Here is a 23541-nt window from a genome sequence, read left to right on the forward strand (position 1 = left end):
GTGTTCTTGTAAGTTGAGAGAGTTTCAAGTTTGAATCAAAGCAGAGGCATTTATCAGAGTATTTATAAAACACTGTTGAATTATTCTCCCTTTACACATACATTACTCATGACAATGTTGTGGTTATACTTTCTGTTGGTTCTGAGTCTTTTGGCAGTTAGGGACAAAGTTTGCAGCAATGTTGGGAATTGTTTGGAAAAAAAAAAGTAATAATAATAATAATATTTGCACATTTGTAATTTCAAAATTGGATATACACACACACACAATGAAATACGTGACTGAGTGATTGAAATTCTGTGAACAGGAGCTTAGTGCTCCACAATCTTTTCTTTTGCATATTTCAGTTTTTATGTCCTTCGAAAACTGAAGAACGGAAAAAAATTTTGAAAAATAATTTTGTTGTTAGTTAAAAAATACTCTTTTCTGACAATTGGGTTAAAAAGTCTGATTTCATACCTTTTTTTTGTAATTCTCTAAATAGATTATTTTAGAGTCCTTAAAAACCATCTTGAGACAGCTCAACTAAATAAGCCCTTGGTCTTGCAACATGAATGTTTTAGACCTTATTGTCACGGGCCTAGAGATTTGGCGCAGCGGCACGGCCCGTGCGGCACCAAGGCGTTGCTTCAGCTCGCGCAAGCGCCCTGGTCAGCCACCACGACCTGCCCTCCCAAGGATACATGCTGACTGGTTTCGGCCTGCCATGGCCTCGTCAGGGGAACGGCTCCAGCTCCCGACCAGTTTGTGCAGGGATGGCCAACTCCCTTCTTCATAGTCAAGTCCAAGACCAGCGACAAGCACCTCGAACTGAACCGAGTCGACCTGCCTGAACTCTGAAGAGGTACCATCCTGTGCTCCTGCACGCCCCTTCCCTGGAACCATTCCCAGTCAAACTCTGCTCTTTGCCAACCAGCATGCGTGTCTTCCATCCTCCAAGCGTCTTAGGAATCACTTCGTGACATTCTCCCCCACCCAAATCCTGCGACGTCCTCGTCGCAGTGCGGCGCTTCACTACTGCGTCCACTCCCTTCCAAAGTCTGCCTCCATGCGGTATGCTCGCCTTCCCACCATCGCTTCCTTGTGCAGCTCCCTGCACTGCACTCGCCCAATGATAGGCCTCGGACCAAGGGGACGTCCACTCCTCAAGGACGTGACTCTTCTCCGTCATGCCGCCTCCGCGACATCCCGAGCAAGCAATGGCCTTCTGCCGACTTGATGCTCGCCCTTCACCATGGTTTGCATCACCCAAGGACTAAGCACGAACTTTGGTGCGCGCGGCCCTCCGGCCCTTCAATGCGCAACTTCAACGGACGCCTCTTCCTGGGGAGATGGAGGCTCTCCCCCCCAACTGCATTGATTCCTCCACATCGACGCAACTTCAATGCACCGTCTTCATTCTCTGACCCCTCCCGGACCAACAAGGGGGCACCCCACCGTGCTTTACCCCAAGTCCTGCTCTGATACCATTTGTCACGGGCCTAGAGATTTGGCGCAGCGGCACGGCCCGTGCGGCACCAAGGCGTTGCTTCAGCTCGCGCAAGCGCCCTGGTCAGCCACCACGACCTGCCCTCCCAAGGATACATGCTGACTGGTTTCGGCCTGCCATGGCCTCGTCAGGGGAACGGCTCCAGCTCCCGACCAGTTTGTGCAGGGATGGCCAACTCCCTTCTTCATAGTCAAGTCCAAGACCAGCGACAAGCACCTCGAACTGAACCGAGTCGACCTGCCTGAACTCTGAAGAGGTACCATCCTGTGCTCCTGCACGCCCCTTCCCTGGAACCATTCCCAGTCAAACTCTGCTCTTTGCCAACCAGCATGCGTGTCTTCCATCCTCCAAGCGTCTTAGGAATCATTTCGTGACATTCTCCCCCACCCAAATCCTGCGACGTCCTCGTCGCAGTGCGGCGCTTCACTACTGCGTCCACTCCCTTCCAAAGTCTGCCTCCATGCGGTATGCTCGCCTTCCCACCATCGCTTCCTTGTGCAGCTCCCTGCACTGCACTCGCCCAATGATAGGCCTCGGACCAAGGGGACGTCCACTCCTCAAGGACGTGACTCTTCTCCGTCATGCCGCCTCCGCGACATCCCGAGCAAGCAATGGCCTTCTGCCGACTTGATGCTCGCCCTTCACCATGGTTTGCATCACCCAAGGACTAAGCACGAACTTTGGTGCGCGCGGCCCTCCGGCCCTTCAATGCGCAACTTCAACGGACGCCTCTTCCTGGGGAGATGGAGGCTCTCCCCCCCAACTGCATTGATTCCTCCACATCGACGCAACTTCAATGCACCGTCTTCATTCTCTGACCCCTCCCGGACCAACAAGGGGGCACCCCACCGTGCTTTACCCCAAGTCCTGCTCTGATACCATTTGTCACGGGCCTAGAGATTTGGCGCAGCGGCACGGCTCGTGCGGCACCAAGGCGTTGCTTCAGCTTGCGCAAGCGCCCTGGTCAGCCACCACGACCTGCCCTCCCAAGGATACATGCTGACTGGTTTCGGCCTGCCATGGCCTCGTCAGGGGAACGGCTCCAGCTCCCGACCAGTTTGTGCAGGGATGGCCAACTCCCTTCTTCATAGTCAAGTCCAAGACCAGCGACAAGCACCTCGAACTGAACCGAGTCGACCTGCCTGAACTCTGAAGAGGTACCATCCTGTGCTCCTGCACGCCCCTTCCCTGGAACCATTCCCAGTCAAACTCTGCTCTTTGCCAACCAGCATGCGTGTCTTCCATCCTCCAAGCGTCTTAGGAATCACTTCGTGACATTATGGTTGAAACATTCAGTTTCTTTCTTACACTTCATAATTCTTCTCTTTAAAAATGATAATAATAATAGAATCCGAATCATTTTCTGGGAAAATATCACGTGCTGGTGGTTACTAAGTGCAATGTACTACATCTCCTAATATAATATACACACAAAAAAAAAAAAAAAAATGGTACACATGAGAATAATAATAATAAAAAAAACATACACATAAGCGTCATGCGAAATTGTTGTAAATGTAAATGTAATGACACAAGAGAATCCGATTTAATGGTGGTGGTGGTGAATTCCCCATTCGAGAAAAGGAGGAGAGGCTTCAGCGTCCACACATTTATTACCCTTTATTCCATAAAAAAATGTAAAAGGGAAAGTTCTGCTCATCCACGTCTTTCTCCACTCCCACACCAATAAGGTCCCTTTACAAAACCCCATTTGAGATTCTCATTCCTTTAGGACAAGCAAGAAAAGAAAAGAAAAGAAAAGAAAAGAAAAGAAAAAAGGTTAATGAATAAAACCTAATTGCAATGCTATTTCATGGTTCATTTATGTTTTTGTTTTCATAAAAGTTTATGAGTGGCTATTGTGAGTTCCAAAGAGGGTTTGTATAAAAAATCAGTGTTAATAATGATAATGTCAATGTATTATTTATGAGGCTTCTAAAGGGGATAAAATGTAGGTTTCCTATATGCAAGGTGTTAAAAAAGTAACAAATACATATTTAATTAACTTAATTTACATTTAAGGTGCACAAGAAACTGATGAATTGGTTGGTTCCGAACCAGACCATAAGTTTAGAATCCATTTCAATTTCAAAAAATAAAAAACGTGAATTCACATTTAAATTATGATTTGAGATCTGTTAAAATGGATCTATACTATTAACTAAATACAATGTACACGTGTATATATATAATAGTTTAGCTTTTTTCTAATTTATATAATTTCTTAACATTTATTAAGTTTGTTCTTAGTTTATAGTACATGCACCTTTTTAAATCGTCTATTATACTTAAAATCTAAATTTAAATAAATTAAATGAAAGTTTAATTTGGAAAGAAAAAAAGCAAGAAAAAAAAAAAAAACACAGAAACCCTAGAAGGGCCTTTTAGAAAATAGACTTTGATGCTGATTGTTGAGGACAAATTTAGAACCACGCACGGGTAGCGGATTTATCGACTCAGACGAATTTTGATCATAGGTATAGGCGCCTCCGCCACATTGGAGTTGCAGTCCGCGCCTCTCGTACCCCTCACGACCCATTATCTTCCCTATTTCCATTATTCTATTCACTATTATATATATAAATATATATAATACCGATTACATCCATCTTTTCTCTCTTGTTTCCAAGAAGAATAATCCAATTTAGACTATTGTGTGTATGTATCTAAAAGAGAGAGACGAATACAACAGTAAAAGATTGACGCCTCGAATCAAGGACCAGCGACAATCTCTCTTCATCGCCGTCGTTCAAATCAGGGTTTCTGAGTTGTGAAACCCTAATCGGAACGGAAAGAGATCGATGGCACAAAATGGGCAGGGAATTGACCCTGCCGTCCTTGATGACATTATCAATCGGCTTTTGGAGTTCCGGCAAGCGAGGACCGTCAGGCAAGTTCAGCTCTCCGAGAACGAGATCCGCCAACTGTGTACCGTTTCCAAAGAAATCTTCCTCCAACAACCCAATCTCTTGGAGCTCGAAGCTCCCATCAAGATCTGCGGTGAGTTTTCTCTCTCTTCTCAAATATATATATATATATAGATGTGTGTGTGGCGTATAATTTTCTATCGCTGTTAGGTTGGATTTATGTGAATGTTTGGAATAATCTTTGTGATCTTTATTATATAGGTTCACATGTATTTACAATGTTGTTATCATGTGCTTGAATAGGATTGAGAAGAATATATGATTGATATGGGACTAAAATTGATTTTTGGACAACAATGTAGGTATGCTGTAATGCTCCTACGGCCGATATAGGTCATATAAGTAGGAAAATTAAAGTTTGAATCTTTTAAGGACGTTTCAAGTTGTAAATTGTTTTGTTGTTACATAGCTTTAGTCTCCTGTTCTTACCAAAATATAAAAAAGTTCTCATGTTACATTCTGGAAAGAAACAAAGATAGTTTAAATTTTGATTTGCAAGAGAACATGCTGAAAAGATTAAAGCAATTCAAATAAAGTTTGATTTGGTTATTTTTGGCTGTCTTCCAACCATCACAACTTCGTCTAAGGAATGCAGCAACTCTTGAATTTGATGGAATTGTTGTTATCTATGGTCCAGACTTTATGCTTATGTTGATATAGTAGTTAGAGTAATTGAGATTAATGAGAGTAGAGGTTGTTTTTCTTGTGGTTCAATTTGCACGTGTTGCAGAGAATTGGAAGAACTGAGATGTAGGAATTCCCAAGAGATGGTATTTTCCTCCTATTGTTTGGTGAAGCTTAAATATTGAAGGAAGGAAAGGTGTGATTCAACATTTTATCATTATATTCTTACACTTAAAAGTAATGGTGTTGTTTGAAGGGAACATAAAAGAAAAAGGCGACGAGCCCTTTCTCTGCCCTTTTTCATCATTATCGGGAGGAAGGAATACGGTGGACTTAGGGAAGAGGCCCCTTTCGTCTCTTCCATTATTTTCTCTTTTCCTTTGTACTCCTTTAATCCCAAAGTACTTGTCAGTTTACTTCATTTTTTATTGTCCCAAAGTTGATGTCCAGTTGAAATGTCAAAGTAAAAAGATTACCTTTTTCCAAGGATCCCTAAGTTTAGGAAGTTTTCTCAAATCCACAATATAAATTTTAAGTTGCTCGTGACACTCTTACTGCCATGTGTTTGAGAAGGACTAGGTACCCGTATTTTTTCCCCTATTAGGTAGGAGTGACGTTTAGGAGCTTTTGATAGATATTCGTAATGAGTGAAGTTGGTTCATCAGTATATAGGAGCTCCTCATATGTCCCGAGTTTGTCATCAAGTTTTATCGGTACCGAGGGAGCTTATCAATTGTTTTACGAGGCTTACCCATAGAGGGGAGGTTTTCTAGTGTCAACGTGTATATCAGACTTATCAAATAACTGAAATAACAATTTGGGATACTTGGAACAACAACTGAAATCTTGGTTAGAAATTTCTAGATAATGAATGGTGCTTAATTTCAATATTTTCATCAATTGGAACAATAACTCAAAAAAAATCTTCAGATACGCTCACTTCCTCAAAGAGAATTGATAAGTTAAGAACTTAAGATCTATGTTACATGGACTCGGGTACGGGTGTCGGACATGGTTATGTATCCATGCGTCGGACGTGTCAAATCTCCAAATAGAAGGACACACAGACACGGCTAAATATTCATTTTATTTTCTAGAGTAAAGTAATGTTTTTATCTAATATAATGTTCAATATTGGCATTTAACTCATTTTAAAGTAATAATATAATGTAATTGAATGATTGTATATGCTTTTTAAGTACATGTTCAACCAAAAGTGTCGGACACATATCTCATACCCATGTTCGAGGGATGTGTGTCCGCCCCGGGTACTTCACTACTTTTGAAGAGTCATTGTAACAGAGCTTAAGATGATAGTCCCAAATGTAAATCACTTGCATCACAAAATCTAAATTGGTTGCCAACTACACTCTAATCAACAAAGGCCAAATGGATATCATCTCCGGCAAATTGCCGTCGTCATCCTTGCTTGCTCTCAATCCTCCCGTTGGCTGTGCGTTAGGCGTAAGGGGTGAGGTGTGGTCGCCATAGATGGATGTAAGAGAGAGAGGGAGAGCTAATGTGGTTGACAACAATGGTGGTTAAGATGGTCGGCGGTGGCGTTGAATCGAGAGGGAGAGAGAAGAGTGGTTGAGGGTTGAGATGGTTGGCTATGGGTTTAAATGAGGAGAAGAGCAATGAGTGGGAGAGCAAAAGAGGGTGACGGTGTGAGATTAGAATTAGGGTTACCTGTTACTATATATAAAATAATATTTACCGGTACAATTAGGTTCTACCGGACCTTAAACCAAAACCGGACTATTCAGCAATGGTTCTCTGTTTTCAGAACCAGGACTGAACCAAACTTTATGGTTTGGTCCGGTTTATCGGTTCCACCATTTTTTTGTGCACCCTAGTGGGACACGGACTTCAGCTACACGTTTACAACGCAGGACTCTTCTATAGGAGTTTGTTACAATATGGACTGTTATTTGACAAAGTTTGATATACTTGTTGACATCTAGGAAGTGTTTGCACCTCGAGACTTATCCATACAAAGGAGTTCCCTGAGGGAAGATAGGAGGCCATCTAAATGGAGAGGGGCCTCATGCCTGTTGATCGGCCAGAGGTTTATCCGTAGAATGGAGGTCCTTGGTATATTATAGTAAAACCCCCTGGAGGGCTGGGGATCCCCATCATTTCAAGTCCTTTTGCATAATGATGCAGGTGGTAGAAATGTGTTTTCAAGCTTTAGTCATGAATGAGTAAGCATGAGATGAAAGAGCCACTAATGTAATCCATAGAAGTGACCTCTTATCATAAGATAACAATGTGAAGAATTTAGATAGTATATTATAGGGTAAATTACTCTAACCTCCCTCGAGGTTTAGCTTAATTACCCATAGATGAAACTTTTGACAAAATTACTATCACCACCCCTTGTCCTTAAACTTTTGTATTGAAAGTACAAAAATACCCATAAACAAAAAAAAAATTAAATAAATATAAACATATTAGTCCATTACTTTCTAATCTATATACATATTACACATGTACATTCGTCAATTATATATATATTTATATCCCTGTCACGAGCCACCACTCCTCTCACCAACTGCCACCTCCACCATCCTCTTTTGCTCATGGCGGCGCCCCTTCTCTCTCTACACCACCGCCTCAATCTCTCTCTACCACCACTGCCCCAACTCTCTCTCTTAATACAACCAGTGCAACATCTTTTTCTCTCTCCTCTGTTATCAAACGAAACCCCAAATCCACAACAATTGCATGACTCTTTCTCTCTCTCCTTTGTTATCCAAGCCCCAATTTACAACAATATACCGCAATACTCTCTTACCCTATACATAGATGAGGTGGATGGTGGTGGGTTTGATTCATACTATCCTTCACCGTTTAATCTCCCTGACATAAGCACTAAAACCCCCCACCCAATTGCAAGAGTTAAGCTTATGAAATGTCCCTAACTCTGAATAAAGATGGCAAGAGGGCTACAACAAGCTATTGCCGGCAGAGATGAGAAATGAGTCGGAGAGAGTTGAATGGTGATAATGTTGTACTGTATGTTCTATGATTTCTCTCTCTTCCTGTCAATGTTTTAGGGCAAAATGAAACACATAATTCCTTAGATTTCAGTAGATATTAGATGGCAATGGTGACGGTAATGTCGGCGGTGGATATGGCGTTGGGGAGTGACGGAGTTGATAAATTAAGGCTTGAAATGGGTTCGTGAGATGGGTATGCTAGTGACCAGTTTGGCCACGGAATTGGGAGATTCTAGAGAGAGAGAGAGAGAGAGAGAGAGAGATATTTGAGGAAGGAGGTGGTTGGTGGAGGTAAAAAAAAAACGGTCGTGGTTGTGGCAGTGGTCACTACTGGTGGAGGTTTATTGCTTGTATGTACATATGTAATGTATAAATTATAAATATGTGTGTTTAATGTGTATGCATATGCATATATGTATTTTTAATGAAATTTATATATTCAATTATTTATACATATTAATTTTGACATTAAATTATTATATATACTAATTTAGTTTGCGTTAATTAGTTTTTTTTTTTTTTTTTTTTTTTTTTTGCATATTTTACCCTTAAAATTAAAATTATGTAATTATAAAATTTAACTCTAAAAGCTTGCTTGATAAAAAATTAATTTCAATTATATATATAAATATTGTATTGATTAAGTGTTAAAATATTTATAAAGTTAATTTTATCATTTTATTTTGCATAAGGGCATTTTTGGAATTTTAAAATTATTATTTTAGGTCAACTAAGGCAGGGGTGGTGAGAGTTAAGTCAACCAAAATTTTTTCACAACTTTAGTCGGGTAATTAAAGCAAACCTTAGGGGGAAGTCGGAGTAATTTACCCTATATTAAATATAGGAGGGATGCAAGATGCATCTATGTGACAATTCCATGAGTAATAATAGTACTTTTCGACAGAATCCTCCGCACAATATAAAAGAACAGATAGTCTTGATGGGTGTCAAAGCTGCATGTATCAGAATATTTGTTGAGATTCCGGAAACTCCACAAGGGATGAGAGTTTCAGAATGCCACAATCAATGGTTTGGAGGTACAGAGGAATGTGCCACAACAAATTCAGATTACAAAATTACCTATTGCACTTTTCTTGTTAATCACATAAAAGACATGGATAAAGCAAAAAGTGTGTGATAAATAATAGCAAATGACCAGAAATAACACTAAAAATGAACAATGGATGGTTTATGTTTGTAATGTTATTGTGCAAACCAGAGTAATTTCTCATGCACATCTAACACATCATACTATAATGCTTTTAGAGTAAAAGTTGACTGTCGTCGCTATTGAAGAAAACATATGAGATTATATCAACTCGACTATCCTGTCATTATGTCATTTCTTTGCATTTTTTTTCTCTTTTAATTAACGATCGCTCTATGTCTTAGTCTTTTGCCCCTTGTCCGATAGAAGTGCTATGAAATGACTTCTAACAGACAAGAAAAGATGTTCGAGACTTGAGAAAGAAGAATGGAGGCTCAGTTGGCACTGTAGGGAGTTTCCAGTGACCACAATGAGAGGCCTGAGCTCGCAGGGAGGACTTGGGTGCAAGGGAGAGACTCGACCTTGCAAGAAAAACTTGAGCTTTCAGGGGGGCTTTGAGCACCCCCCTGGTGGAGGAACTAAGTGCAAGGAAGTAAGCTAAGTGCGAGGAGAGACCTGAGTATGAAGGAGGGTTGTGAACTTTTTTTTATACTTTATAGTGTTCGAGAGACAGAGAGAGTGTTAAAAAATACTTTATAATATCTTATACTTTATATTGTTCAAGTATAAAAGATAAAAATGCAGTTAGTAACCATGAAATGGCTTTATCTGTTATTTTTAAAATTTATGATTCGTAACTGCATTTTTAGTTATTATTTGTATTAGTTAGTGAATGCTTTTTCAATATTGATGGTATTTCATTCTCAGATTGGCTTAAAATCTGTATAAAGTCTAATATGATATGTAAAATATTTTCTAGGTGCCATAAAGTCTAGTATGATATGTAAAATGTTTTCTAGGTGCCATAACATTGACCAAAAATAATTTTAAACATTAAAATTTAACAAGTTGGGATTAAAACAAAAGTGTATCATTTGCTTTTTGGTGGTTTGCTAATGACTAAAAACTCAGTATCGATATCCAATTCCTAGTATGCCTCGCCTGATGTTTCTATCATGGTTCAAACTCCATTGCCTAGAAAGAAAATTACCACAACTTAGAACCATGCCTATTCTTTCTTCCTTCATTTAATAACTAAACATGTATACGTTGGGTGCATTCAACTTCCTTTGATCAGGTGTATGAGTTACTGAATCACTTCGGAGCCATTGATCAAATATTTTTTTAATGCTTACTTGGCCGCTTGAATTGCCTTTTATTGCAGTATCACTGTGTGTTTGTATTCAACTATTGATCTCAATTATAGTTTCTTAATCATTTAATTATTTTTATTTTTGTGGAATTTTCTGAGGTATTATTTTGGTCTTGGATGTCATCATCCAATAACCTTCAGTAAAACTGGTCACATGTACCATATTTGTCCTTCTTTGTTTTTCTGTATGTCCCATCATATTTATCCATTCTGAAGGCCAAGGATTGAAGTTTTATCACGCATAAAACCTTGTCTCTATTGAACAAATTAATTATGATGGAATTTGATTTAGGTGGAATGGAAGGACAATATGGAAAAATATTCTTTTAAAAGGTAATATGGATTATGAGATTAGCTGGTTGATTCCTTTGTCCTTTACGTTATTCATTACGTGAGAAGTGTTTTACTGGTTTATGTGGAGAGTTTAGTGGTGCTTGTGGATGGATTTTTACTTGGATCAACATTGTTGCAAATCACATGATTACTGTTTAAAGTTAATGTCTTGCTCATTTGTGATGCTCTTTATTTATATTAAAAATTATTTGGTTCATATCGTGTTTTTGGCAGTTTATGTATCAAACTTTACCTATAAAACATAAACAGTTGGTGTTAAAGAGGTACCTACTGTCCATGAGTTGGCCTTGGGTTTTGATTATGAGGTGGGCAATTTGCGTTCACATGCTTAGGTCCCTAAAAGAATATGGTTAGGACCCCATTATTCAAAATATCAAAAAGTGCTAATTTGCAACTCATATTAATTTGAGAAGAGAGCCACATTTTTATCAGGTTTCCCTTGTGATTTTCCAAGTTCATTCCTCTAACTACTTATGTGTGATGTTTTTGGCTTATATAGTCCTACACAAGCCTATGTTCACGAGCTTATGTTCATGAACCTATACAAGTCTATGCTTATGAACGTGTTCATGAGCTTATATGAGCCTATGTTCACGAAAGTATACGAGTCTGCACGAGTTCATGTTCACGAGCCTAGACGATCTGAGCCCAATACTGTTCAAGGATTGGCTTGTTTACTAAACGAGCCTAGAAATTGAGCTTGAGCTATTTTTGTTTGCTTAACAAATGAGCAGTGCTGAGCCCAATCTGATCATGAACAGCTTGGTTCATTTTGCAGCCCTATTTACTTTTGAAGAGTCTAGGTAACATAGATGACAAGACAGTTCATACATTTTAACAGTGTCATTGTTAGTTTGATAGGAGTCATCAGTCCGTACAAGAGATGATACAAGACATTCATCATGCTCAACACTTCCAATTTAATTGTGCAAGCAGGAATTTTAAAAAGGGAATAACATTATGGTATAACCGTATAATGATATATCTCCATACTTGCAATCTTATACTGCTCTGGTTTGCATGGAAATCGTATGCAACACCCTTTAATCTCATTTGATCAGTGATTTCTGTTCCCCACTATACCACTCTACTTAAGAGTGGTCTATATTGCTAAAGTAACTAACAGGTGAAATTTGCTTTAGCATGCCACATTTGGTGTTACATGAGAAAAGTATACAGGGGACTAGCCAGAGTCTGATAGTCTAGCTAGCACCAGTATAAAAATACACATCTACCTCTTACTTGTTATTTGCCTTGTCAATTCACAAGGAATTCTTTCTTAAAAAACATTTATTGGTATATGAAAGTAGCAAGTATTCTTGTACTTCTCCTTTAACATAATGATGCTACCAAATATGGTGGGCCAGTTGACTCCATCCTGGACCAAGGGCTTGAAGAGACCCATTCATGTAAAGAATCCAAATGCAAGAGCTTTAGCCCAGATATCAACTAACAACCAGACGGTTTCTAAAATTACGAAACATGGTCTTAAAATTTGCAACATCAGGGAAGACTAATGAGGCCGTACTCCCCTTAATCTGGATGGGTCAATAGACCGGAATTATCATGTTCATTCTTACCATCATTTTCCTTCGGATCGTTTGGAGACTTTTCGCATATCTTATTTTTCTTAATTTTTTTAATTTATTTTTATATAAGTTGTTAATTCTATATATTTCTTTCTTTCTTTCTTTTCAGATAATTTGCTGCATTCTTGTTTTTAATCGGAGTACTTTTGTTTTCCTGAATTTCAGGTGACATCCATGGGCAATATGGTGACCTTTTAAGGCTTTTTGAATATGGAGGGTTTCCTCCTGAAGCCAATTATTTATTCCTAGGGGATTATGTGGACCGCGGCAAGCAGAGTTTGGAAACAATATGCCTTCTGCTTGCCTATAAGATAAAATACCCAGAGAACTTCTTTCTTTTAAGGGGAAATCATGAATGTGCTTCCATTAACAGGATTTATGGATTTTATGATGAATGTAAACGCCGGTTTAATGTGAGACTTTGGAAAATCTTCACTGATTGTTTTAATTGCCTTCCTGTGGCTGCTCTCATAGACGAAAAAATATTGTGTATGCATGGTGGTCTTTCCCCTGATCTAGCAAATTTAGATCAGATAAGAAACTTATCTCGTCCAACTGATGTTCCTGACTCTGGTTTGCTTTGTGATTTACTTTGGTCGGATCCTAGCAGAGAGATGAAAGGTTGGGGAATGAATGACCGGGGAGTCTCGTATACCTTTGGCCATGATATGGTGGCAGAATTTTTAATGAAGCACGATATGGACCTTGTTTGTCGTGCACATCAGGTTATTGACGTTCTCTTCTTGGTCTTGGTTTGTTTCATGTCACTCATGATACTTACTAGAATGTTTCTTTTTCCAGGTTGTGGAGGATGGGTATGAATTCTTTGCCGACAGACAGCTTGTTACAATATTCTCTGCTCCCAATTACTGTGGTGAATTTGATAATGCCGGCGCAATGATGAGTGTTGATGAAAGTTTAATGTGCTCTTTCCAGATTTTGAAGCCAGCAGACAGAAAACCTAGATTCCTATAAACGAAGGTGTGATGACTGCATTCTTGATTCTTCTATAATTTTTTTATGTCAGAGTAGTGAATCATGATGTTGATTTCTTTGTTTAGATTCTGGAACCTTGTACCCTAATATATACTGTTATTTATGTAAAAAAAAATTCCACGTTCCTTGGAAAGTGGAGTAAAAAAAAAAACTTAAAATTTGATTTTTAGTTTTCTCCATATTTAGTCCCCCACTCTATGGTACCTTGTACAACCTTTTTGGCTTAGTCATGGTCACTTTCCTTATTCAACCATTAAAATACATTGCATTATTTTCCTTTTTCTTAGTCCTTTCATCAACCAATGGAGTTTGACATATACCCTCCAGACAATTGTGTGTAAATTTATTGTATTTTATCTCCAAGTTTGGACTGTACTTCTTAGTTCTTACTAGTGTTTTCATTTTGGCTGTCTAAATAATTTACTCATTTATTTTTATTTTGCCATAGGTTAGGTCTATTCCTAATTTCTCCCCCATGGCTCCACGCATCGGCTGAGCATAATTGTAAATTTTTTTTTTAATTACTTTTGAGTCCAACACTCCCACATCTTTTTCCAGTTATATCAAGGGAGAAAGATGAACTATTTATCTCTTTTATTTTTTCCCTAGCTGATACTCACACACCCCCCTCAAGGAATTGTTTGCACCCAAGAGGAGTCGAACCTTAGTTCTGATGCTTCCAGGGCCAAGTGACTTACCCACTTGAGCCTACCCCTTAGAGTTTATTTGTCTCTTTTATTATTCCTATTATCGTTAGTAGTAGTAGTAGGATGATTTGTTTGCTATATGTTTGGGCAGATACAACTATATATATGCTTCATACATGTTTCAGCATCCTTTGGGTAATTTAGAAGCACTTAATCTTGTCAGAGCCAAAAAAAGTGATATATGATGGACACCAGATGAAGAATATCTCCACTACTAATGCACAACACAACCTTTACCTCCAGTTGCACCACATCCCTTCAATTGGTCTACAATGCCATTTTAGAGAAAACCTGTCTTGTTTTCCACATCATTATTTCCTACATTGATATCCACAATTTATCCTGTTATTTCTTCTTTCTGGTTTCATATAACATATAATAATAGTAAAAGTAAGAGACGTACTTATCTGAAAAAAGTAGTAGTAAGAGTTAAAGATGTACTTGTCCAAAAAAAAAAAAAAAAAAAAAAAAAAGGTAAAACTAAAAGACGCACTTATCAAATAGTAATAATAATGATTAACGTAAAAGACTTGTATACATATGAAATATGGAACCCACCGTAAAAATAAATGAATATTTTTCAGGATTTCTCAAGAAAAAAAGAGGGTTTTCAATGCGAGATCCAAAAACATCTATTTATTTTATCTTTTGTAATCTCATTTTCTTACTCTATGGAGGACTGTTGTCACCTTTAAACAGTGAGACTACAATGTTACTTAGCTAGAAAAAGTTATGCACATAGTGCCTGTAATGGATTAAGAAATATTAGTATTCTCTTTATATACCATAGCTCAAGTAAAATGTTCAAAAAATAATTGAAACTGGTGCAAGTTCCTTTTCACACATTCACTAATGTTTCATTTTATTTGGTGATCTGGTAAGGAAAATGAATAGGAAAAGAAATGGAAAGAAAAGAGGGAAAACAATTTCTCTCATATTCTCTCATTCTTAAATATAATTAAGTAGCTAAAATGTCTAAAGAAATAATAATCAGGAATTAGGAGAAAAGAAACAAAGAAAAGAAAATTCCGTCGCTTTTCCTTCCTGCTTTTGGTATCATTTTTCTCCTTTTCATTATCTAAACTCCCAAATCGAGTGTAGCCTCAAAATGCGATAGATTAGAAAAGACACCCACAAGCATGAACGGTGTCTGCAATAGCACAAGGGAAAAGCACATCCTCAAAACTCTGCCATTTATAAAATATGAACTGAAATGATTTGGGCATCTCATAGCTGCTTAAGCCATGCAGTTCTTATGCATATTATGACATCCCTTGTCATTTCATCGATTTTCAGTCACTATTTTGGGTTCTGCATGTCTGCTCATATATTTCAATCATTGTTATACATTGTCATTGTTGCTGATGTTTTCATGTTCCTCTGCTGCAGAAGCCCTGCCTTTGCGGCGTTTGCATGAGTTGGTGAAGGTCTCGTGAAGATGCTGGATTTTAAGCCTATTAAAGTTGAGTATGTAAACGTTGCTATCATTATGCTAGCCATTTAGACTATTTAGAGTTTAAAATATTTTCTTTTCAGAAATATTGTGTTTTGAGTTGGAAGTTTCAGGACTTCCAAGATTGGCTGCAACTATTTCCTGAAGTGGTGACACAAAGTGCAAAAAAAATCTTTCTTATTAAATTTTTTTTTTAATTTTTAATTTTTTATTTCTCACGCAAATTTACAGTAATTGTAAATGCATTTGAATTTGTAAATTGTTGTGAACTTGTAGATTTCAGGGGGTTAATTCGGTTGATTTTGTGTCAGTTTAGCATTAGTTTAGAATTGAACTAATTTTCGATCGATTCTCGCTTTCTTATTGCAAGGTTCGTTTTCGGGTTCTACAATATTTTATTTTCATTTGCAAACGTAGGTGACCTCAAACTTCATCGAAGGGATGATATATGTCGGTAAAGTCATTTAACTGGACGAAATTCTTTACCTCGCCTGCAGAACATGTGTGATATATTATATATATAATGAAATCAAGATCATACAAAAGCTTGACATTGTTCTTGTGGTCTGTAGCATAATTTTTTATAAAAAAGGCTGGTACATATTACTCCTAAAAATGAAAACTCTGTTAAGGGTTTTTTACTTGTTTGTTTTATTTGTTTATGTTAATAATTTGCAACCTTCTTCTTGCACCAGTTGACATCTAGACACAGAAAGAATGATACATTTAATATATTCATGTTGTTTTTGTAAATTAATTGTGTGCTCTCATGGAAATACGGCTTTGCCCACCCTTGAGGTTTCTGTAAATGGTTTTATCCTTCACCGTGTAACAATCCAGAGTTTTATGTTTCTGTCTGTGTCACATTTGAATCCTTCTCCTGTAGGAGGAGGTGACACTACAGTAGTTTGAGTAACCTAAACCCTAATTTGCATAAGATATTATTTACATCTTAAGGTTTCTTCTCCGTTGTGGCACTGAAAGCGAGCAAGGGTTTTGTAGGTTGTGCTATGTTATGGCTTTCACACAGATTTCAGCTCTTTATTGCATGCCCTACCTACTTATTTTCAACCAGACACTGGCATTTATGTGACGAACACAGTTATAATTCGAATGTGCATTAGTACCAGGGTGGTTTACCAACCTTCTTGCTCGGGGGCTTCCATCATGTGGCACATTCTTTTCATGAACATGAAATGTTATGGCAATTAAGCTCTCTCTGCATTTGTTTCTTGATCCGCTTATTAGAAAGTTACTTGAATCGGTTTGATTTGCCATCGTCCATTACTAGCTAGCTTTTTTTGTGGAACATTTGCACCTAGCATTGCATGTGCACTCCACTCTCCGATCCACATTTGCATGTGCAATGTGCACACCATTGCTAGGTTCAATCGGTTGGACTTGCCATCTTACATTACCATTACTAGCTTAGCTTTTGTTACCTTTGTGAGATAACAATTAGGACTCCAAAGTCTATATATATATATATATGCATACCTAACAGTTGGTCCATGCCCTACTCAACCACTCCACTTGTGTTGCATTTAGAGAATTTGTTAGCTTAGGAAGGATAGCTTCATTGGTGGTCCTCATTTTCTTGTTGTAGGTTGCAATATATGGCACCAACAATGCCTTCGCCAACATTGACAATACCAACGGAAATAAATCCGAAGAAACACCATGGTTGGGGCTTGGGCTTGGGCTTGACCATCCACTGCCGGGCAATGGCACCTCCGCACCACCAAATTCTCCAAAACAAAACAAGCTTTCATGGTGTGGACGGCGAAACTGCCCGCCAAGACTAAAGCCACCGACCACCGACATGGTCACCGCCTTTCGCCAAGACTAAAGCCACCGACATGGTCACCGCCTTTCTCCAAGACTAAAGCCACCGGCATGGTCACCGCCTTTCGCCACTACCACCACAACTGTGTCAAAAAAACAAAAGTCGCCACCACTTTGTGGAAACTTTGAAAAAGGCCTCCACGGCATCCACGTCTAATGAACATAAAAAAAAAAAATTCCGTACTTTCCTTCTACACTTGTCTTCTTTCTCCTTAGCCACTGTGTGAGTGAGATTTACCTTATGCATTGTGCTCACTTTTGTCTATTTTAGCATCCATCGATGCTCAACTTTCGAGTACAAATTTCGAAGTGCATTGGTTGAAAATGAAAACGTTTTAGAAATTTCGATGTTCTGTGGTTAAAAAATATTACATTCTTTGATCAAATTGGCACGTAATTTGACTAGATGACCACCCAAACTAATTTAAAATCAACAATAAATTTACTGAATAATCATGCAAATTATCAAATTTTAAAATTCTTAAGCAAAAAATAAGGAAAAATGATTTCTCTTATTTTCTCTCATACTTGCATTAAACAAATTCCTCCGGAAGAGAGAATAAGAGATATGTAATGACTAAAATCAACAAAATTTTGAATTTTTTTTTTTTTTTTTTTTTTGTTCCTTTCTCATATCTGCTTTTCCTTGTTGCTTTCAGTTTCATTTTTTCCCTATTCCCTCCCCAAGCTTAGAAACCAAAAATAGCTTAAAATGTGATACTGTGAATTCAAATTAGAATCCTTTAATACTGCTTGCAAGTTGACCTGGTGGGTGAAAACTTAAACCCTGGTGACTTATTCAATCTTGCTCGGTATATGTGACTTGTGGGATGTTATGTGTGCCCTGAGGTGGAGAGGTGTGTGGGATACTTCATCTTTTGTTTTTTTGTTTTTGTTTTTGTTATTATTATTATTATTATTATTATTTTTTTCCCATAAAAAAATAAAATAAAAATAAAATTAAGAACTCTTTATTAGTTTTTATTGATTCTTACAACCTTTCTTGTTGATATAGTCATGAGTTGTTATACACGGAGGCAATTTAAATGTTCTTCTCCCGTTTTCTCCATCCAAATTTGACTTAAGTCTGATTATTCTATTTTCTAATTAAAAAAGACTGAAAAACTGAGGGAACAGTATCAATCTCAATCAAATTTTACTGATTCGTGTAGAGAGACAGTCTTCTGGAATTAGTTAAGTAAAACTCTGGATATCCTAATTCCCAAAAAAATAAAAATCAATTTGAATCAAGATATTTTAGTTGGATCAATCTCAATCAGAATTGATTTCACGATCCAATTGAACCATGTTACGCATCAGATAAAAATTTTTAGATTGAAAGCAAGTTGTGGCTTAATCTAACAAGTTTCATTGAATTTCATAAAAGTGAAGTCCTTTATCAATAGATTTAATTCTCACCATTAAGTTTATGATTTAATTTCAAACAGTTAAATATCGTACAAATCTTGGTCGGACTATCATCTCATAAAAAATATATATATAAATAAATAAATAAAAAACGAAAAATATGATGTTTCTAATAGGAAAAGGAAAATTTTGAACTCCACAGAATATCTTAGACTTGTATGTGCCCCAGTTGAGGTCTTGGGGGCGTTAATGTTAGTTTCTAGCTGGAACAGAATATAATGGGTGTGTTTGCTTTACCATTACAAATAAATAAATATATATATATATATATATATACATGCTTTGTATACTCTTAAATTCCTATCACCAACTATAGCTTCTGAAAAATAAAATCAATAATTTCATCTACCAACTCTGCAACCAGACCGATGGAGCAAACAACAACGAACTGACACTCCAGTAATTTGACAAACCTAAACCCTAATATCAAATATTACATCTTAGGTTTCTTCTCCATTGTCGCACTGAAATTAGGCACATGATGCAGGTTTCTTAGGCTGTGTTATGTGATGGATTTCACACACACAACAACCAGACGATGGAAACAATAGGCATTTACGTGATGAACACAGTTATAATTCGAATGTACATTAGTGATACCATAGTGGTTTACCAACCATGTTGCTCAGGGGCTTCCATTATCAAGCACATACATTCTTTTCATGGACATGAAAAGGTATGGTAATTAAACTCTGTGTCTGCATGAAATTATTAGAAAGTTGTTCACTTCAATCTTCCATAACTAGCTATTGCTAGCTTTTATGTGGAAGCTTTGCACCTAGCATTGCATGTGCACTCCCCATTCCAAAGTTGCATGTGCACACAATTAACCCAGCTTAGCTTTTGTGAGTTTAAAATTAGGAACTACAAAGTCTATATATATACATATACACACACACACCTAACGTTGGTCAATGCCATATTCACAACTACTCCACTGGGTCTGTGTATGAGATGGAGTTGATTAGGTTAGGATCGATGAATCTACAAACTTCATCTTTCCTCCTCATTTTCTTCTTGTTGGTTGCATTATATTGCACCAACAATGCCTTTGCCAACATTAATGGAAACCAAGCCGAAGAAACCCAATGGTTGGGACTTGACCACCATCCACAGCAGGGCAATGACGCCTCTGAGCTACCAAATTCGCCAGTGTCTCCAAAACTAATCATGCCGGAAGTACCACGTTCGGAAAAGTTTTGCTCAATATGAAACCGGCTGCCATTACCACCACCACCGTGTCATAAAAAACAAAAGTCTCCACCACCTCGAAAAAGGTCTCCACCGCCTCCACCTATTACTGATTCGCCACCTGATTCAGGGCTCGCGCTTTAATAGTTATGAAATTTGTGGGGTCCAATAAATCATATATGTATGGTGGTACCAGTTTTTCACAAGATCGAGTTCACATGTAATGAACATTTCAAGTAGTATCTAATTCTACTCCTTGCTGCTCTCAATATTATGTGCTTTCCTTCTACACTTTTCTTCTTTATCCTTAGCCACTGAGTGAGACTTGCCTTATGCATTGTGCTTACTTTTGTCAATTTTAGCATGCATCCATGCTCAACAATATTCGACTGCAAATTTCTAAGTGCATTAGTTGGAAATGAAAACGTTTTAGAAATCTCTTCGTGGTTTAAAAACATTACAATATTCTTTTTTCTCACAAATTTCTTAATCAAATTGGTACGCAATTTGACTCGATGACCATCCAAACTAACTCTGAATCAACATGAAATTTACTGAATAATCACGTAAATTGTGAATCTCTAACATTCTTAAAGCAAAATATAATGATTTCTCTTATTTTCTCTCGTACTTGCATTTGATAATTTCTCCGAAAAACAGAATAAGAAATATGTAATAACTAAAATTAACAAAATAAAATAAAATAAAAAAATCCGTAATTTCATCTACCTGCTACTCTGCAATCAGATGGATCAAACAGCGAAAAACTGCCGGAAGAAAATATGAAGTATGATCCAAACTAAAGTTGTACAAAAGGAATGTACGTAAAAGAATTCATCAATTAAGCACCAACTAGTTTGCTAATGACCTTCCGTTGTGAGGCATATCTTGCACTCATAGTCTTCTTTGAACATGATGATATGTTATTAATTAATCTCATGAGTTCTGGCACATGCATGTCTATATGCTATATATCTTCCAATACTACCTAGCATTGCATGTGCATGCGCATGTGCATGTGCATCCACCACTGTATTTTAGTAAATTAAATTAATCTGCACTTAAAATTACATGTGCAATGTGCATATACCAACCCACCAGCTAAAAGTTTTTGTTGGTTGTGTGTGAAATCACAATTAGAGATTATGAATTGAGTCTCTCTCTCTCTCTATATATATACCCTAAGTCACTGCCCTATATACAAAGCCTGCACAACAAAGCTCAATAATTTTTAATTGAAATTTTAACTTTTTTTAAAAAAAAAAACAAAGCTCAATAAATTAAGAAGTCATAATGAAGCTGTATACTACTTCATTAATACTGCTGATTTTTTTTTTTTTTAATTTTATTTTATATTTTTGCCCCTATATATTTATACCGGTGATTTTGTTGCTAGTAGTTTTGGTTGCAATACATAGCAGCGCAGCACTGCTTCCTTCATTATGACAATATTGTTGGATATAATTCCAAGATAACAAATCACCATCCAACTGGGGCTGTACTTCAACACTTCCGCATATGATCTGTTGAAATCGATTACCCCAGCCACCACCACCACTTCCCCAAGGCTAACACTGTGTCTGTGTCCCTTCCTTTTGCTAGCGAGCCGGAGCCCCCTTGAACCACGGGGCTTACACGAGTGTATAATGAGTGGACTGGTGTTACATGGGGATTCATCTCGTCGTATTCTGATGAAAAAATAATGGAGTATATATGAGTGAGTATGCAACACTACCCAACAACTCAAGTTTTTTTTTCTTAAATTACAAGAAACTAATTCTATGCTACAGATCAAATTATTCCTTACCTGTTAGGTTTCTTCTCGAACTAAAAGTTGGTAGAGGTTTGGTAGATTGTGCTAAGTGATGACTTCCACACACACATTTCAGCTCGATCTTTAAATCCTCCTCTTACCACCATCTATCGATCTTCCGAAACAAACCCCATGCTCTCCATACTTATTTGCAACCAGATGATGGAAACAATGGCGTTTGTGTGAGTTATAACTATATTGTACATTAATGATCATACCAGAGTGATTCTACCAACCTTTTTGCTCAGGGCTTCCATTATCAAGCATTCTTTTTCATGAACGTGAAAATATATGTTATGGTACGTAATTAAATCCCTGATCTCCACACATTAGAAAAGTTACACTACTTATTACTTCAGTCTGTTGGACCTACCATCGTCCATTACTATCACCTAGCATTGCATGTGCATTCCCCACTCCACATTTGCATGTGCAAAATGTACGCCATTAACCCTAGCTTAGTTTTTGTTTGTTTCGTGAGGTCACAATTTGGACTCCAAAGTCTATATATATATATATATATGCATATACATATCTAACATTGGTCAATGCCCTACTCACAATCTCTCCACTAGTGGCTGCATAACAGAGTTGATTATGTTAGGATCGATGAAGCTACAAACTTCATCTTTCCTCCTCATTTTGTTGCTGTTGGTTGCAATATATTGCACCAACAATGCCTTTGCCAATACCGACGATTCTAATGAAAACCAATCCGAAGAAACACGACATCAGGTTGAAACAATAGGCAAAAAACCGCCGCCGCCACCGTCAACTCCTCCCTACTACGAATATCCGCCCTATGGGCCACCACAGCCTCCAAAACGAAACAAGGCGCCTACTCCATGTTCCCCTTCCAAGAACAAATCGTCATCTTGTTCCCCAAAACGAAAGCCGTCTCCGAAGTGTCAACGAAAACAAAAGTCGCCACCACCAAATCGGAAAATGAAGCCACACGGCCCTCCACCACCACCTCCAAAAAACACACAGCCACCAACTGAGAATTGGGGGTCTCCTCCGCCTCCACATACGAGACCCCCACCGACTGAGAATTGGGGTTCTCCTCCGCCTCCACATACGAGACCCCCACCGACTGAGAATTGGGGGTCTCCTCCACCAATTACTGATACGAAACCTCATCCAGGGCATGGCAACACAGTGCCTCGGCCTCCATTCCATGACAAGTAGATTATATATGGTGTTCGCTTGCACTCTTTAATTGTATGGAAAAATAATGGAAATTGTGGTCCTATATATATATATATATATCGTGTTGCAAGAATTTACATCTAATGAACATCAATAAAGTGTCAAGTATCTAATTCTGCTCCTAACTGCTCTCAATATTCTGTGTTTTCCTTCTACACTTACCTCCTTTCTGCATAGCCACTGTTGATTTACTTTAGGTGAGAATGAAACGAAAAACACAACTTCCGATGTTACAATTTTGTTAGGTCGACGTACAATTAATGTTTTAGAAATCTAGTTCTTCATGATTTTTAACCAATAACTTCTTCGATCACAAATTTTCGATCAAATTTGTAAGTAAGTAGACATGATCACCATTCAAACTAATTCCAGAATCAACATAAAATTTGATGAATAATCAGGAAAATTGTCAAATCACTAAAAGTTTTAATTAAATATAGAAGGAAGGAAAATGATTTTGCTTATGTTTTCTCTCATGCTTGCATTTAAATAATTTCTACTGAAAAAAATATAAGAAATAATTAATGACTAAAATCAACAAAATTTCGCAAGGA

The 23541-nt window shown here is 37.7% G+C and overlaps 2 protein-coding genes across 2 annotated transcripts; both read left to right on the top strand.

Annotated features, from left to right (window-relative positions):
- Window positions 1-3911: 3911 nt before the first annotated feature.
- On the top strand, window positions 3912-15811 carry LOC132269395 (serine/threonine-protein phosphatase PP1 isozyme 2). Its single transcript, XM_059770576.1, has 4 exons — window positions 3912-4489; window positions 12511-13070; window positions 13147-13326; window positions 15438-15811. The coding sequence occupies exons 1-3, from the start codon at window positions 4291-4293 to the stop codon at window positions 13318-13320; spliced, it is 933 nt and encodes a 310-aa protein (XP_059626559.1). The 5' UTR covers window positions 3912-4290; the 3' UTR covers window positions 13321-13326; window positions 15438-15811.
- A 6576-nt stretch (window positions 15812-22387) lies between these two features.
- Window positions 22388-22966, top strand: LOC132269727 (extensin-like). Its single transcript, XM_059770982.1, has one exon. It carries the CDS (start codon window positions 22388-22390, stop codon window positions 22964-22966), a length of 579 nt encoding a protein of 192 aa, XP_059626965.1.
- The last annotated feature ends 575 nt before the right edge of the window (window positions 22967-23541 follow it).

This window comes from Cornus florida, unplaced genomic scaffold, assembly GCF_030987335.1.
Source record: "Cornus florida cultivar Cherokee Brave unplaced genomic scaffold, ASM3098733v1 CherokeeBrave_3.0.0_Hap2_Chr08, whole genome shotgun sequence".
NCBI classification, from domain to species: Eukaryota; Viridiplantae; Streptophyta; class Magnoliopsida; order Cornales; family Cornaceae; genus Cornus; species Cornus florida.